The sequence below is a fragment of the Chiloscyllium plagiosum genome, unplaced genomic scaffold (assembly GCF_037043375.1).
Source record: "Chiloscyllium plagiosum isolate Xiang-an unplaced genomic scaffold, Cpla_swu_hap1 HiC_scaffold_8, whole genome shotgun sequence".
Lineage (NCBI taxonomy): Eukaryota > Metazoa > Chordata > Chondrichthyes > Orectolobiformes > Hemiscylliidae > Chiloscyllium > Chiloscyllium plagiosum.
In genome coordinates, this window is record NW_028270146.1 from 52,596,526 (window position 1) to 52,615,284 (window position 18,759).

The 18,759-nt window shown below is 39.6% G+C and overlaps 1 protein-coding gene and 1 long non-coding RNA gene across 6 annotated transcripts in view; one reads left to right on the top strand and one right to left on the bottom strand.

Moving 5' to 3' along the window:
- The window catches only part of LOC148149399 (uncharacterized), a 123,385-nt gene extending 112,626 nt beyond the window's left edge, over window positions 1-10,759 (top strand). The window contains exon 3 of the long non-coding RNA XR_015757903.1: window positions 10,687-10,759. This is a non-coding gene — a long non-coding RNA (uncharacterized LOC148149399). The remainder of the gene's footprint in view (window positions 1-10,686) is intronic.
- Window positions 3,741-18,759, bottom strand: part of sos2 (son of sevenless homolog 2 (Drosophila)) — a 104,846-nt gene continuing 89,827 nt past the window's right edge. For 2 of the 5 annotated variants that reach the window (XM_087989844.1, XM_043697601.2), the window contains exons 20-24: window positions 17,233-17,479; window positions 16,445-16,498; window positions 15,154-15,195; window positions 11,170-11,273; window positions 3,741-5,518 (exon numbers count right to left, since the gene is read on the bottom strand). In XM_087989844.1, the coding sequence (XP_087845970.1) occupies window positions 5,033-5,518; window positions 11,170-11,273; window positions 15,154-15,195; window positions 16,445-16,498; window positions 17,233-17,479 (933 nt within the window). In that variant the 3' untranslated portion in view covers window positions 3,741-5,032. Of the gene's footprint in view, window positions 5,519-11,169; window positions 11,274-15,051; window positions 15,196-16,444; window positions 16,499-17,232; window positions 17,480-18,759 lie in introns of those variants that run through there. The other 3 variants (XM_043697602.2, XR_015757901.1, XM_087989843.1) reach the window with 3 other exon arrangements.

Consider the following 18,759-nt stretch of genomic DNA (forward strand, 5'->3'; position numbering starts at 1 on the left):
ACAGAATCAAACTATTTGACAATATACAGACACACCATATATATATGTTTTTTAAAATGAAGAATGTATACTTTTAAAATAAAGAGAATGCATCTTGCTGTGTAGTAGGGTAACTGCTTGGTCCAACATGGTACAGGAAACCACTTCCTTGGCTCAGTAGAATAGACATTTGTATTGGAACAAGTATATTTCATGATAGCAACTAATTTCATACACGAGCTACATTGAATGCTGTGCGCTTTTATTCCCATTTTCCATCGTCTGTCAGGTTTAATCTGGATATTAATAGCCCCAACTGAAAATGTGTTGCTGGAAAAGCGCAGCAGGTCAGGCAGCATCCAAGGAGCAGGAGAATCGATGTTTCGGGTATGAGCCCTTCTTCAGGAATGAGGAAAGTGTGCCAAGCAGGCTAAGATAAAAGGTAGGGAGGAGGGACTTGGGGGAAGGGCATTGGAAATGTGATAGGTGGAAGGAGGTTAAGGTGAGGATGATAGGCTGGAGTGGGAGTGGGGGCAGAGAGGTCAGGAAGAAGATTGCAGGTTAGGAAGGTGGTGCTGAGTTCGAGGGTTGGGACTGAGACAGGGTGGGGGAGGGGAAATGAGGAAACTGGAGAAATCTGAGTTCATCCCTTGTGGTTGGAGGGTTCCTAGGCGGAAGATGAGGCGCTCTTCCTCCAGCCATCATGTTGGTATGGTCTGGCGATGGAGGAGTTCCAAGGACCTGCATGTCCTTGGTGGAGTGGGAGGGGGAGTTCAAGTGCTGAGCCACGGGGTGGTTGGTCTGGGTGTCCACCTTCCTAACCTGCAATCTTCTTCCTGACCTCTCTGCCCCCACCCCCACTCTGGCTTCTCACCCTCACCTTAATCTCCTTCCACCTATCACATTTCCAACGTCCCTCCCCCCTACCTTTTATCTTAGCCTGCTTGGCACACTTTCCTCATTCCTGAAGAAAGGCTTATGCCCAAAACGTTGATTCTCCTGCTCCTTGGATGCTGCCTGACCTGCTGCGCTTTTTCAGCAACACAATTTCAGCTCTGATCTCCAGCATCTGCAGTCCTCACTTTCTTCTATTAATACCCCCAAGGTAATTCTAACAACAGAATATGCCCAATTTTTTTTATTAAAGCAAATTCCACTAAATAATGCAAATGTCTTCCCAAATTATGCTTATACTCACAAAATGAACCCTTTTATGCAAAATTGTCTGAAGATCGGACTAGAACAGGTGATCAGTGTGCTCAGTCTCAACTTCTAGGCATCGATCAAATGACCTCTTCCCAAAGCAAGCTGATTTTTGCTGTGAGGCAAAGCCCTTCTTTGTACTCTTTCCAGAAGCTATGTATTTACACTCTTGACGTTGTGCAATCTCCAGCAAAATATCAGTTTGGAAACACATCATAAGTATGTCATTTTCCACACTGGTTTGATTAATGAACTCATTAAGACTTGCTAGTGTCTCCTAGGAAAGAGGCTGAAAGCTTGCTCTTAATGAACTCTGAACTCGGCTTAGTTTACGGACTCTGATCACTTTTATGTCAGGCAATTAACAGTATGATATTTGTACAGCACAATTCCATTAAAATTCAGCTGAAAAATAGTCAGACCCGATTCATTCTTTTAAACAAAATTTCAACTTGAGTTACTGTGACAATTCAGTCAATTACTGCTGAGTTACAAAATTTGATGTAAACACACATTCCTGAGCAAATCAGACGCACTTTAAAATCAATGACATCTTTAAACCCCAGGCTTTATATGTTTCTCCATTCTGTACCCCAGCTTTTCTGCTCCTGAACGTTAAATTCACTTGTGACTTTTGTACCATTCCAGCCACCCTCTCACCTTTCAGCCTCAATTAAGGTCAGTACAGTCGACATAACTGTGCGTCCTTACTCTCATAGAAGTTCCATTAAGCCATCATCCATGTACTGACTGGCCTACATTAGTCTATATTGAGTGCAGCAACTCAATTTAAAGATTCTCACCCTCATTCTTAAATGATTTCACCCCAATTTCTTCAAACTATACAAGCCATCAAATCTTTGCACTTGTCCAGAACAGTCGAAATCGATCTCCAGACTTTATGTTTCTTAAATGTTCACCAAGTTCTCTCTCTTTGACCAAGCATTTTTTCATCAGACTTGATATCTAATTCAGTGTCATATTTGATAATGAATTACTGAAGCATTTTGAAATGTTCTTTCTTGAAGGATTTATAATACAAATGAATTTATAATACTATCCACTGATTTACTAGTTGGTGTTCATGATTTTTTCATGCAGAGGGTGATGAGTATATGGAATGAGCTGCCGGAGCCAGTGGTGGAAGCTGGTACAATTACAACATTTAAAAGGCATCTTGATGGGTATTTGAATAGGAAAGGATGTGGGCCAAATGCTCAGAAAGCTGATTACAGGTTGTTCTGCTATAAGACACATTTCCTCAATGTGAATTCACTGTAACATGATTGATGAATTAGGAATGCTGTTCCTAAAGCACGAACTTTTAAAACATGTGTTGGCTATAATGTATTAGATCGCCAACACTTTAAGTGCGATTTTTCTACAGTGCAGGGTTGCACAAGACCAAATGTATACTTATTTAGGATATCTGGTCATCTGTTTCCATGCTTGTACAATTCTATTACTCTAAGTCTACTCTGTAGGTTGTGCACTGTTTCCTCAGTGTAGACAAGTTCATAATCACATGGTAAACTCGAGAAACATCTTACCTGTTTCAAATAGCAAATGGAACAAATCAAAGATCATCAAATCACTACTATATTCAATGATCTAGATTTACCTCATCCATCATGCACTGGCATACAAGATGCATTAGTAAGACAATGGAGATTATTAATGATATCTAGTTACCTTTCCCAAGAAATACCGTACTATCCATTCTGTACAGTCTACCCCTCAGTAACAAGAATATAACTGACCTATTACAAACACAATATCCTCAACAATCAAATGCAAAATGCCACATTTTCCATTCCCTTACATATATAGCCAGGTCTTAACTGTTTCAGTCATACTTCCAGCTGAGGGCTGAGTATGTCATCCAAATTGTCAAGGCCTACCAATTCTTCTAAGGAAACCTTTTCAGAATAAATTTACGATTTGCATCTCTCAACATGAAAATCTTCAATAAGGTTTGACTCTTATGCAAAGATGAAAACATGCATCTGTAGCAGAATGTCAGTTTATTTAATGTTTAAAACATAATTGAAAGTTATTTTTGTAGCCATGTCATCTTTTAACCCTGTATTCGAGATATGTATTTCCCTTCTTTGCTAAGTAGTTCTCATCTTGTTTCTGATCTTCACAGAAAATAATCTTTATCCATTTTCTGTCAGAAATCATCTTTTATAATGCTTAATTTTAACATTCATTTTCAGCTACCATCTTACATCTAGAGATGGTTGAATACAATCCTTCAGATCTAAACAATGTGTCTAATTTGAAGCCCAAAACCAAATAAACACAAACAATAAACCTGGTTGGCTGCAGCCATATTCAAAGAGTTTCAGGCTCCCAGTTGAATCTTTTGCAAACTAACTCAATTTACAAAACGGTAAAAACTCCAATAGCAATACTTCAGCAGAAACAACTGCGTTTCCCAAATATACATAAAAAGTAATGTCAGGCAAATATTTAAAAACATTAATGTTTAGTAATTCAGATACATTCAAAAGATTTTTTTTTTAAAGTGACACAGGCAATTTTAAATGCTTAAGTAAAAATTAAGACTGGACAATTTATTAATCTTATTAAAGTCACAAATACAAAGTACAAATGGAAGGCCACATTACATTAAATGAAAAGACCATCATAAGTCACTTCAGGAAAGCAGCTACAACACTACTGGTAAACAACAAATTCTTCACCTTTTCATACACCACGAGTTATGGCAAGTAGGCAATTTTAGGTCATGGCTACTATATTTAATTTATTTTTAGTAAAGTTTGAAGTGTATTTTGGTTCAAATACAATACTGAAAGAAGTCTACAGGAGATTTAATAAAATGCTACAGCAGAGCCAGTTTAGCACTGTGGTTTGCATCAGAAGAATTTTGGTTGGTTTGTTCTTGATCCACAGCAGTTAAGATTTTGATGGAGTATACAGATGGCAGATTGTTTATATTACTCCATTCAGTCCATACAAAACAGGTGTCATCTATATGTATACAGTAAAAACAAAACTGTACATTCACAATCATTTTTGTTCTCATTTTTGAGTTCTTAGGTGACTTGATAATTGAAGATAATCTTGTTTACAAATGAAATCAAAAGGCACATCTGAGAAAAGATGCATGCTCACAAGAAATATTGAAAGAAATCCTGATCTTGAGTTATAATTGCTTGTTTGTTTACAAACTGACTACATCATTTTACATATTGATGCAGGTTAGACAGCTTTTTTCTTTCAAAACCTCTGATTAGTGTTACAATTTCTTCTCTAAAATTTGAAGCAGTCAACCAATAGAACTTGATTACAGAAATAAGTTGTATAAAGCGCCACATTTCAGAAAGTTTGTCCTTAGGTGATCGGCATCAAATATTGAATTTCAGTAAAAGATCTATAAAGCTCATTCTAACAAAATGAAAAGTCACTCAGGATCAGCATTATAATATCCTTCCTGATGTCTGTGAAATTCCATCACTTGACAAGGCCACTAGAGCTCAAATATGTCTCAAAGATTCATCTTGTTGGCTCAGTGCAATGATTGGTTCAAATAAGTTAATTCATTTGTACAGTGCAAATGCAAACTTGTTACACTTCAAGGTAATTATGTTGGCACTGTAAGTCTGAGGAAAGAAAATGCTACTGAGAGGAGATCACAATAATGTCCCATTCTGTGGTCTGAAAGAAACAAAGATTCAGTTTTACTCCAATACCAGTTTCTCAAGTGCACAATCTTCACAGTGCACAATTATTAACAAGATGACAAAAGAAGTTAAAGACAGCAATACATTTTCTTGCCCCAGTGTCTTAATACAGATGCCCGATTTCCCACAGTGCTTCAAATTTAGTGTAAGTGTGGAATTTCTGCATTTTCCAGCAATGGCAGTCCACCTCCGTGCAAAGGAGGATGCGATAATTCTCGTTTGTAAGTCTTTGGTGGAAGTTTTGGCAGCAGTGGACTAGAGTTCTGTCTGGGAGGTATAGGAGGAGCAGAGGAATAAATAGGGTTATTGTGGTTTGAACGTCGTTTAATCATGGGAGATGGTGTTGGAGGAGGAGTCCTGGGGGAAATAAGATTTGTGCCTGATTCTCTGTACCAGTCTTGATCTCGATATAGGTGGCTCTTTGGTGCTGGCTGGATATTGAAAGGATCGTTCATGAAGTGCTCAGGAGGCCTTAGTGGTATGGGTGGAGGTGTATCAGGCAACGGATCCCTCGGAGGAGGTGGAGGAGGACTGTGCAGTAGCCCATCTGAGTGAACATGTAATCCAGGAACCCGAGGCAACCGAGGTGGAATAGCAGGAGGACTATCTGGCATATTTGAAGCTGTCTGTAAATAAAGAGATGAAATTCTAGTCAGAATTCCTTCCAATTAATTAAGTTGAAATGACAAAAACATGAAATTGAGAATTCAACAGAACAATCATTAGTAATTGTAAACCTAACAACAATGAAGCAAATAAAAACCCGAAAGAGCTGTGGATGCTGTAAATCAGAAACAAAAACCGAAATTGCTGTGAAAGTTCAAAACGGGGGTTCAGTTCTGAGGAAGGGTGATTTGATCTGAAATAGTAACTCTGATCCTTCTCCACAGATGCTGCCAGACCTGTTCAGCTTTTCCAGCAATTTATGTTGTTGTTTTTGTTTGTAATAGTTCAATGTTCAGGCAGGAATCCACTTCAAGAAAAGATCAGAATTGGACATTTGCAAGTGTGTTTCACACAAATTATATCACTGAAAAATTACACAACTTATATTAGGATAAAAGTGAAAAATAGCAGGAATACCTGCAGGAAAACTAAGTAGCACATTGTGCAATGTGGAACTAAACCAACTAATGGGAAGATATTAGGTTCAATCTTTTTATTTTTCCTTTATGGGATGTGAGCAGTTATTAGATGACAAACATTTTATACCCATCCCAGGCTATCTTTTGAGTCACCTTCTTAACTACTGCAGTCCAGTGGTATAGATATACACATAGTGCCACAAAGAAGTTACAAGTTTTTGATCAAGCAACCACAAAGTACAGCAACACAATTCCAAGTCAAGATGGGAGAGGCTTGGTAGACAACTTATAGTTAGCAGTGTCCCATGTACCTGCTGTTCTTATCCTAAGTGATAGAGGTTGTAGAATTGGAAGATGGTATCAAAGGAGCCTTAGCATGTCTACTTCCCTCATTAACAAATTTGCTATCACTATCTTCCACACTTCTTCCTCTCTCTGAAGCTCCAAAACACTGATCTTGAATTGCTCCAGCTGGAGGCATTGCCTGCACACATTGTTATCCAGACTGCCAGGACAGTTGAGGGTTTCCCAGATAGTGCAAGATGTGAAAATCACAGGCCTGAGCTCCCAAACATACTTTAACTAAATAGAAAATAGACTTTTGCTTTTATTTTACATTTACTCCTATAAAAAAATCTTATTCCTGCTTATAGACAATAGAGTTCCACTTAGGGAAACTGGAAATTAGGTCTTCACAGTTGGTAATCTCTGGATTACTTACCTTGCCCACTCTTATTGACGATGGTGTCTGCCTTTCACAGGGTCCTCTTAATGAGGTAGGGCTCTCATTATGCAACGATCAAATGGATGATTCAACCCGGTTTGTCAGACTAGTGAGTTATTGGTTTTATAATAGTTACAAAACTAGTGCCAAGCAGTGATCATCTTGAAAAAGAGAGAACCTAATCTGCTTATCTCTATATTCTATTGTATTACCACCCTTGAATTGTCCATCAGCTGCATTCTTAAGTTTCAAAGATTTAACTATTTCACACAAATACTCTGGCTGCAAGAGCAGGACAGAGGCTGGGAATTCTCAAGTAACTCATCTTCTGACTTTCCAAAATCTATCCACCATCTACAAGGTACATTTCAGGAAAACTGTGATGGAATACTGTCTCCACTTATCTGTATGACTGCAGCTCCAACACTTCAGAGGCTCAATGCAATTCAGTACAAAGCAATCCACTTAAATTGCATCGTCTACCATCTTAATGCTTTCTCTTCCTCCAGCATGCGGGAATAGCGGCAGCAGTATATATCAGACGCACTGCAACAACTTGCTAAGGCTCCTTTGACACCATTTTCCAAATCTACAACCTCAATCACTTAGGATGTCATGGAACAGTTGCAGGGCATTCTGAAGCAGAAGGGTGAACAGCCAGTGACCATGATCCACATTGGCAGCATATGGAATATATTTTAATGACACTGGGTTAAAGATAAACAATGAGGAGAAAGTGAGGTCTGCAGATGCTGGAGATCAGAGCTGAAAATGTGTTGCTGGAAAAGCGCAGCAGGTCAGGCAGCATCCAGGGAACAGGAGAATCGACATTTCGGGCATAAGCCCTTCTTCAGGAATCCTTAAGAAGGGCTTATGCCCGAAACGTCGATTCTCCTGTTCCCTGGATGCTGCCTGACCTGCTGCGCTTTTCCAGCAACACATTTTCAGCTCAGTAAAGATAAACAATGTTTTGCAAACAGACTTTAAGGAGTTAGATAAGAAACTGGAAATTAGGTCTTCAAAGCTAGTAATCTCTGGATTATTCCTGTTGTCATGCAGTAGCGAGCAGATGAACGGGTGGCTAGACAGATGGTGCAGGAGGGAGTTGACTTTATATTCCTGAGGCATTGAGGCTGTTTCCAGAGGGATTGGGAACTGTACAAGTAGAATGAGTTACATCTGAACAAGAAAATGACGAACATCCTCACAGGAAGGTTTGCTAAAACCGTTGCTTTGGATTTAAACTAGATTGACAGGGGGAATGGGATCCCAACAGATAAGGAGCCATTAAGATGGAATTATTTGTTAAAATACAAACAAGCGAATCTGGAAGGCAGAGAAAACTTAAGCTGGATAAGAAGGATGGGAGTTTAACAAATATATGGTGTACATTTTAATGTAAGGTGCCTGAGGAATAAGACAGACAAGTTGAGGGCACAGAAGGTGAGTATGATATGGTAGCTATAGTTATGAATGAGATTTGACTGAAAGGCAGACAGGATTGGCAGCTCAGCATTCTTGGTTACCGGGTATTCAGATAAGAGTGTCTCGAATAGAGGAGGCAAGGGAGGGGCAATCATATTGATCAAGCAATCAGTGATTTCTTGGAAAGATCATCAAATGTGTCCATATGCATAAGAGCCAAGATCACAAAAAGGGCAATCATTGCTGGAAGTTTACTACAGATCTCTAAACAGTCATGGAAAGATGGAGGATCAAGTATGTAATATTACTACACTTCTCTGAAATTTTAAGGCAGTAATAATATTAAGGGATTTTAGCCACCCAAATAGTATCCAGGATACTGGTTGGGGTGACTTTGGTTTTGGCTTGAAGGTATCAGACATTTAATCATTTCCCACAGGTTCTGTAAATTAGCTCCACTCCAGTGAGGAGCTGGTTGGCAATGAGATCAAGCATTGCAACAAAGTAGACCAAGAATAGTGTTGGGGCAGTGATGCATCCCTGCTTGACACTGGTCCAAATGTTGAATGATGCCTGCATATATGCATTCCTAGAGCACTGTCAGCACCTTTAGGAGGCACGTGAGAGCATGGGCCTCATCCTGAATATGCACAAGACGACGGTCCTCCATGAACCTGGCTCGGCGCTGTGGAGTGAACCTCAATCATTAAGGTTCATGGGGAGACCTTAGAGAATGTTGATCACTTCCAACACCTTGGGACCATCGTGTTGGCCAAAGCAACTATTTAAGATATCCAGCACCACATCCACTGTGGTGGCGCAGCCTTCGGTCACCTGAGGAAAGGGATCTTGGAGGACAACAACATCAGATCCAACACCCAGATCATGATTTAAAGAGCTGTGGTGGCTTCTGCCTTCCTATATGTTTCTGAGATGCGGAATGTCTGCAGCAGACAACTCAAGGTGCTGGAACAGTACCACCAAAGCTGCTTGTGTAAGATCCTGTGAATCTGCTGGGAAGACAGACACACTAACACCAATGTTCTTGATCAGACCAACATCCCCAGCATCGAGGCACTGACCATCTTTGATCGGCTTTGATGGACTGGGCACTGACACGAGACACCCCCAAGCCTGCAGTAGCCACACTGGTCTGTACAGCCACCTAAGGATTCACCCTGAGTGGAAGAGAGACATGCTCACCTCCGCCGGACTGCCAATGAATTAATGAATCTGGGGGATAATCTTATTATGAAATATAGGGAGGGAACAAAATTCTTAAACTGCATCTAGAATAATTTTAGCCAGTATGTAAAAAACCCAACAAGACAGGAGTAATTCTGGGCCTAATACTGGGAAATTAGCCCAATAATTGAAAGGAATATGAGTAGGGGAGCATTTTGGAGATGGTGACTATAACTCAGCTTTAGGATAATTGCGAAATAGGACAAGGGTAGGTCAGGAATAAAAGTGACAAATTGGGAAAGACGAATTTCACTGAGATAAGATACAATGTGGCCTGAGCAGATTGGGAGCAAACACTTGCAACTAAAACAATGTTGGTGGTTGGTGGTATCCAAGGAGGACATCGCAAGAATTAACGGCCAATAAATTCCCATTATAGCGAAGTTTGGGACCAAGACTGGAAATTCTAATTTTCAAGGGGCATAAAGGTCAGGATGATGAAATCAAGTCAAAAAAAAAGTTTATGGCTGATACCAAGAGTTCAATACAGCAAATTCTCATGAGGAATAACAAGTGCAAGGGGAAATTTAAAAAGAAAATTAGGAAAACAAAGAGAATGTATGAGAAAGCATTGACTGGTAGAACAAAGGAAAATCCAAAGGTTTTGTTTAATGCATGAAGAGTGGGGGAAGAAAAAACTATGGAATAAGTAGTGCCCATTAGAAACCATATAGTTAATGTATGTGTGGACCCAGAAGATGCGGACAATGAATACTTTACGTTTGTCTTCACAATGGAACAGGTCGCATCAGGTATAGACATCAGGATAGAAGACTAGGCTTGGATGAGATGTCTCCTCGGTTGTTGAGGGAAGCATGGGAAGAGATATCAAAAACCCTAGTGGTTTGCAAATTCTCTCTGGCCACTGGTGTACTTCCAGAGGACTGGAGAACTGTTAATGTTGTCCCATTATTAAAAAAGGAAGGAAGGGATAGACCGGGAAATTACAGCCCAGTCAGTCTAATCACGATGGTATGGATGAATTCTGAGGGTTGGATCATTTCTATGCTTGGAGAGACAAGGATTAATCAGGGATATGATTTGGAGCGTCGCTCTGAAAGCTAGTGTGCTTCCAATTAAACCTGTTGGACTATAACCTGGTGTTGTGTGATTTTTAACTTAATCAGGGATAGTCAGCATGGATTTATTTCGAGAGGGTTGTATTTGAGAAATTTGATCAAATATTTTGAGGAGTTAACTAGGAATACTGAAGAGGGCAATGCATTTGATGTGGTATTTTTACTGTGTGTCTTGAAATAATTGTTGATTTCCTCACCACCTGCCACAGGCTCATTCTGGCATCTCTGTTTTGCAGGATTCAGCGCATTTGGTCAGTAAAGATACAACCAAGGTGAACAATGAAATCTTCCAGCTTGTGTACATTCTGTGCCTTTGCCACCCTTAAAGCTTTTTCCAATTGGTGTTCAGCATAGAGGAATACTGATTTAGATTCATCAGCAGCTGCTGGGGCGGGGGGGGGGGGGGGGGGGGGGGTGTTCTAGGATATGGCCAGTGATGGTAATGCTGCTTGGCGGGGGGCGGGGCGGGGGGGTGTTCTAGGATATGGCCAGTGATGGTAATGCTGCTTGCCGCGTGGTACATAGTCACATCACAGAATCACAACAGACTGTAAGGCTATTGATCGAGTATATTGTGCAACAACTCTCCAAATGTTGGCACAAGCCTTCAGCAGTCGGTAGGTTAGACTTATTCCTAAACAATGTAATGGAAGTTCAATGAAGAAGGAAAGTGTTATTTCAGTATGATTTCACATTGTACCACGAGATACTTTCTTTACCTTAGAATTTAACAAATCTAAAGCAGGCTTATTTCGTTGAGGAAGAGGTGGAGGAGTAGATGAATCTTCACTTGAAGTATGATAACTTGAACTTGAGTGAGGTTCTGGAAACAGAGTGAAAGCAGAGATTAAACTCCAATCATTTATATCATGTTTACATTTTAGTGGCTCAACAGCTCCAGCAATAACTTGCATCTATATAGCCCTTTGTAACTTGGAAAATGCTCTAAAAGAAAGTAATTTCACAATCGGTGCCAAAAACTCATACTGACCTGCAAGAGAAATGCAAGACAGGGTGAAGGAGGTGAATTTTAACAAGGCTATCCAAGAAGAGGAGGAGAAGCAACAAGAAAGAGTTTGGTCAGGAATTACAAAACATGGGGCTTCAGCAACTGATAACATCACCTTCAGATAGTGAGGCAAAGGAGTGCAAGGTTAAAGGTGGATAAATCCCCTGGACCAGATCAAGTGTACCCGAGAACTCTGTGGGAAGCTAGAGAAGTGATTGATGGGGCCTCTTTCTGAGATATTTGTATCATCGATAGTCACAGGTGAGGTGCCGGAAGACTGGAGGTTGTCCAACGTGGTGCCACTGTTTAAGAAGGGCGGTAAAGACAAGCCAGGGAACTATAGACCGGTAAGCCTGACCTCAGTGGTGGGCAAGTTGTTGGAGGGAATCCTGAGGGACAGGATGTACATGTATTTGGAAAGGCAAGGACTGATTAGGGATAGTCAACATGGCTTTGTGCATGGGAAATCATGTCTCACAAACTTGATTGAGTTTTTTGAAGAAGTAACAAAGAGGATTGGTGAGGGCAGAGCAATAGATGTGATCTATATGGACTTCAGTAAGGCGTTCGACAAAATTCCCCATGGGAGACTGATTAGCAAGGTTAGATCTCATGGAATACAGGGAGAACTAGCCATTTGGATACAGAACTGGCTCAAAGGTACAAGACAGAGGGTGGTGGTGGAGGGTTGTTTTTCAGACTGGAGGCCTGTGACCAGTGGAGTGCCACAAGGATCAGTGCTGGATCCTCTACTTTTTGTCATTTACATAAATGATTTGGATGCGAGCATAAGAGGTACGTTAGTAAGTTGCAGATGACACCAAAATTGGAGGTGTAGTGGACAGCAAAGAAGGTTACCTCAGATTACAACAGAGTCAGATGGGCCAATGGGCTGAGAAGTGGCAGATGGAGCTTAATTCAGATAAATGCGAGGTGCTGCATTTTGGGAAAGCAAATCTTAGCAGGACTTATACACTTAATGGTAAGGTCCTAGGGAGTGTTGCAGAACAAAGAGACCTTGGAGTGCAGGTTCATAGCTCCTTGAAAGTGGAGTCACAGGTAGATAGGATAGTGAAGAAGGTGTTTGGTATGCTTTCCTTTATTGGTCAGAGTATTGAGTACAGGAGCTGGGAGGTCATGTTGTGGCTGAACAGGACATTGGTTAGGCCACTGTTGGAATATTGCGTGCAATTCCGGTCTCCTTCCTATCGGAAAGGGGCTGTGAAACTTGAAAGGGTTCAGAAAAGATTTACAAGGATGTTGCCAGGGTTGGAGGATTTGAGCTACAGGGAGAGGCTGAACAGGCTGGGGCTGTTTTCCCTGGAGCGTCGGAGGCTGAGGGGTAACCTTATAGAGATTTACAAAATTATGAGGGACATAGATAGGATAAATAGACATAGTCTTTTCCCTGGGGTGGGGGAGTCCAGAACTAGAGTGCATACGTTTGGGGTCAGAGGGGAAAGATATAAAAGAGACCTAAGGGGCAACTTTTTCACAGAAGGTGGTACGTGTATGGAATGAGCTGCCAGAGGATGTGGTGGAGGCTGGTACAATTGCAACATTTAAGAGGCATTTTGATGGGTATATGAATAGGAAGGGTTTGGAGGGATATGGGCTAGGTGCTGGCAGGTGGGACTAGATTGGGTTGGGATATCTGGTTGGCATGGACAGGTTGGACCGAAAGATCTGTTTCCATGCTGTACATCTCTATGACTCTATGATTATACACTAAAGCCAGTGTCAGAGAAACAGTGAGAATGTTTCTTGGATTAGAGAAGGTTAGAGGTAGGGGAAAGGCCTTTGAGAGTTTTAAACACAAGAATATATTGAGGAATAATGACAAGGAATTTTAAATTTGCAACATTGAGGGACCTTACGTCCATGTTGGTCATCAATAGCTGACATAGAAGGTAAGTGGAATGAGGTGAGGAATAAGATATTAGAAGTAGAGTTTTAAATGAACTGAATCTTACAGAAGGAAACTGAACAGCACTGAAACAGCTTCGTAGAACAAAAATACCAACATGATAAAGGCATGAGTGGAAGATGTCCAAAGGCACGAAGCAAGTGGGTGATATTACAGTTTTGGTGTTGGGGAGCACATGGAGTAAAACAAACATTAAACTTTAACTCAAAAAGGATGCAAACTGCCTAGTTCATCTTGAGCAAAGAACCAGGAAAGACAGGTGGAATCATGAGGTTATGGAGCCTGGGGTTTGCTGAAGTTAATAGTTTTGAACTTTACAATATTTCATTCAAGAAAAGTTTGGCCCAGTTACAACTAGATACTAGATACTAAGAGCATCTTTAGAAGAGGTGAAGAGAGACAGTCGAGAGTCTATATCATTACCATATATGTGCAGACTGATCCCCATATTTCCCAATCATGTTGCCAAATGGTAGCATCTGAACCGGAAGATGACAAAGCCCAAACTTTCCTCACTTTCTCCAAAGCCCAAAGGTAGATCTATTGCGATTCAAAAGTAATGACACAACGGCAGGAAGACAGGCCATTGCTAGAAATGCACTGATTACAATTTGATACACGAGTGTAAAACCAAATGAGGGCAATCCCATTAATCTGACATTGGAAGAAATTAAGTCAGTGTCAAAACCTGCGGAGATTTTAATGAATGTAGCCAGTCAATGACAATGTCATTTATGACGTTATTTAGGTTATTTTTGGTGGTGTGGCAGGGATAGAATCTAAATAAAGATTCAAACAATGAGCTGTGGGGGTGGAAATACAGGCATAGTTTTGGAAGGGAAGAATACAATTAAGGATACAAAAAAAGGAAATCTGGAAAGAGGCATAATAGCTTTCAATAACAGAAAGACCAAGGATTAAAGCAAAATATTGCAGATGCTGAAAATCTACAACAACCACAGAGAAACTCAGCAGATCTGGCTGCATCTGTGGAGACAGAAACAGAATTAACATTTTGAGTATGGTTTACAGAATCAAGGAAAAGACTTTTGAGCAGGTGGCTGCTGATAGTTTTTAAAGGGGAACCAGAAAGTGGAAGAATCATATGTGACATAGCTAGCACAGAAGACAATTAGATGGTGAACAGCTTATGAGAATGGGGAGCAAATTTGATTGATGAATTATCTTAAAAAAAGGAACAGGAAAGAGAAACTAGAGCAAGATGCAGGGATAAGGGGAGACTGAGGAGAAGTTTTGTTTGATAAGCACAGGCGGCACGGTGGCACAGGGGTTAGCACTGCTGCCTCACAGCGCCAGGGACCCCGGTTCAATTCCCGCCTCAGGCAACTATCTGTGTGGAGTTTGCATGTTCTTCGTGTCTGCATGGGTTTCCTCCGGGTGCTCTGGTTTCCTCCCACAAAGATGTGCAGGTTAGGTGAATTGGCCATGCTAAATTGCCCATAGTGTTAGGTGAAGGGGTAAATGTAGGTGAGTTTGTCTGGGTGGGTTGCTTTTCGGAGGGTCGGTGTGAACTTGTTGGGCCGAAGGGCCTGTTTCCACACTAAGTAATCTAATCTAAAAAAACAACGATCTAAGTATGGTTTTAGTCTTAGTGGCAAAGAACCCCATAAGAACATAAAAGAAATGGGTTTATTGTGTGTTTACCTTCGAATAGATTAGCTAACAGAGCAACAAATACTCAGAATTTGAAACTGCATCAGCAAGAAATGAAGGTGAGAGTAGCAAGAATAAATGTTCTTAACCTACTGGATGGTGGCAGCAGGACAGATGCAAAAATGGTGTTACTACCTGTAAAAGAAAATGACAAATGGTTTAAAAATGTCACCAGCAATTAAGTTGTAATCATATTTAAGTTATACAAGAACTGCAATATGTGGCCATGTTTTAGGATACAGTGATTTATATAAATGGATTGTCTAAAACTTGAAACTTTTAAATTCTATTCTGCATAACACAATTAAGTTATAAATTATGTTCGATGGTGTAAATTCTGCCAATCCTGCCTCAGTGAATGTCACATATTTCAACATCAAAGTAATATAACTATTAAGTTGTCTGATCTCCCACCCAGCCTGACCTGGAGACAACAGTAGTCTCAGTCTGAACCAGGGAGAGAAGCACTTTGGGGACTGGTAAGTGTAAGATAGCAGGATAAACAGGGGAACTGAGCTTCAGAAATGAAATTAACAACCTTTGGATCTTCAGAGAAGTGATGGCTCAAAACATTAATAAACAAGAAATTGCTGGAAATTGTTTTAAGAGTTTTTTTTTTAAACAGTAGTTTGGTGTTACAGCGAGATTTAATACTTTTTATCTCAAACGTTAATCTTTTTCACAGTCCTCTATAGAAGGTTTTAAGCTTAATATTTAGCTGGGTCAGAAGGTATTAGGGTGACCAACAAGCCAACATGAAATATAATACTATATGACATAGCAGTTAATTTATGACAGTTTGGTTGATCTTGGGCATAGTCAGTGTTAAAGACTAGTCTAATTCATTTAACACATCTGTTATTTCAGCAAAATAGAACTATTTTTCAAATACTTATGTCACAGCTTTGTTTATTGTGCCACCTGGCACATGTAGGAAGTGACACAAGCCTTTTAATTCAATATGTAATTTTTAGTATCTGCATAACGTTACAGCTCTAGTGTTGATGTAAACCTATGCTTTGCATTAGGATTCAATACTTGCTAACTTAATGCAACAAAATGAACAGTAACAGTACACTTTAATTTCACTAAGTGAATGCAACTAAATGAAGGAAGCCACGTAAAGTAAATTCTCTTCAGTGCCATTTCATTGTAATTATCGGAGCAGATCATGAGAATGATCAAACATTTTGTTTTGGATATCAAGCAATGAAAAATGTATTCAAATTTATTAAAATCAGATGAATGCAATTATCTGTTAATCAACCACAGCCAGACAAAAGCAGTATTGTTACAATTAGTAAGCAGATGCTGTTGAGTCAAGAAACAAAAGCAAGCCAACAGCATGAGTGGACATTAAAAAACCCAGCATGAGCTGCCATACCAGCACCAATGTGAACAGGAGCAAAGATCGTGGAACAGACTGAACTTGAACTACCTGCAGAAGACACAGGAATAAATGAAAGTAAAAGCACAACAGCTAGAAAATCAGCCACACTTAATGTGTCTAATTTCTGCAATGCACGTAAGTCAAGAGTATGTTGCTGGGAAAGCATAGCAGATCAGGCAGCATCCAAGGAGCAGGAGAATCGACATTTCGAGCATAATCCCTTCATCCTGATGAAGGGCTTATGCCCAAAATGCCGATTCTCCTGCTCCTTGGATGCTGCCTAACCTGCTGTGCTTTCCCAGCAACACACTCTCGACTCTGATCTCCAGCATCTGCAGTCCTCACATTCTCCTCCCATGCACGTAACCAAATATTTACTAATCATTGTATTTCCAGTAAGGCAATTTTCAATTTTAAAATTAATTTTAACCGTTTCTCCTTAAAATACCAGCATTAGCTGAGAAAACATCAGGTCAAAGATTAGATTGGTTTTCCAGTGCCTCAATGTCTTCTTGTGTACAAACAAACTGATGTTTCAGCACATACTTCAAATTAAATCTGCAACCATCTGGTCTGTTAGTAAATTAGTCAGTGTCATGACCTATGTGATTTCTGTGGCGCTATGAGGAACACACTCAATGATTTTGAAATTTTCTTCAAAAAGATGTCTTGAGTCACATACTTGTCACTTGAAACTTTAAGGTTTTAGAAGGGCAGCTTACTTAAGTTTATTAACCCAGTATCAATATTAATGACATGTTACAGAACAAAATGACACTCACTGGTAGGGCTGGAAACATCTCCATCAAACACATTGAACTCAGGAGAAGCAAATACACTTGGAGTTGATGGTGTATTTGGGGAGTTTGGGATAGACAATGTTGAATCATTTTCAGTTTCAGGAATTCTGCTGAAGCTGATCTTGCATGGTTCCTGTATAGGATTCTTTGGGATTGCAGAGGTAGAGGCATGCCTTGAGGGATTTGGTCTTATTCCTGGAGACTTTAAGGAATATGATGTTTTTCTTGGCTAAAGAGAAAAAGGTAAATAAGATTATTGTCACTGCTAAAGTTAACATCACTTCTTGCAGAATAGTAAAATATAACTGATACCTGATCCAATAATATTAACACTTTTAGATCGCATGAAGAAAAGGTACTGTAGTAGACATACCCAGCAACAATGTTGGGTTATTTCATTCCTCATTCCCAATACCCTTAGTGTTTTTTTTTATTTTTGTGCCTTCTCAGCACAGATGGAGAATACAAGTGATGTCAGATTTTGATGGGACTGCTCATTGGTTGAACTCCTTCAGAACAAAGTCATAACTCATTAAATAAAATTATTTTCATCATTTTGAACTACAAAACTCATTATTTTTAATCAGAACCCTACAAATAATGTCTCAAGGCTAAACAAAAGAACAGAAGAATTCAGGATCTGGAGTTTTATCAAACTGTCACAATGTCAGGACAAATTGTTTTCTTCAATAAAGGTAATCTAGTGATGGATTCCCTACCCATTCTTGAGAAGACTCAATTGGAAAGGTGGTTTCCACATGATTTGCTCGTCCAGCATAGATACTGGTATGGATAAATGATATAATTCCATTCAATTTAGTATTATTCCTTAGGCAAGAGGAAACTTAATATTTCCACAAAACGCAAAGAAAGTTTACTTTTGGCTGATCAGTCAGCAACACTGCTATTATCCAGCAATGATATCTGGATAATAAGAATAATCACTTTTTAAGTAAACTATTTTCATGATATAACAACATGATTTTAGCATTCACTAGAAAAACAACATTAAGATTTGAAGTCCATCATTTGTTGTGAAGAAATCAATCTTACAGAAGGTGCAATTATGAAATATTATAAATTCACTGAGATATAGGTTTACATTGTATATAGATGAACACAGCGAGTTACTATATTCTCATAACTTTACAGAAAGTTAACTACTGAAAGAATTCCAATTTACTGTAACATGTAACAATCTAAACAATCATAGCGAAAAAAGGAGATGGTTGAGATAATGGATGCCAGGACCAGATGGCACGTATCAGAAGCTGCTGAACAATGCAAGAGTGGGAATTAAGAGATCCTGACCTTGGTGCTGAAAGATAAAAGAATTGTAAAAGCTACATTGCTTTTCAAAAAAAAAGGGGACAAGGATAAACATAGCAACTATGGGGGAGTCAGTTCAACCTTATTGGTGGAAAAGTGTATTGAATCAAGAATCCAGGATAAAATTAACAATCACTTAGACAAGAATGGATTATTTAAGGAATACCATCATGGATTTGG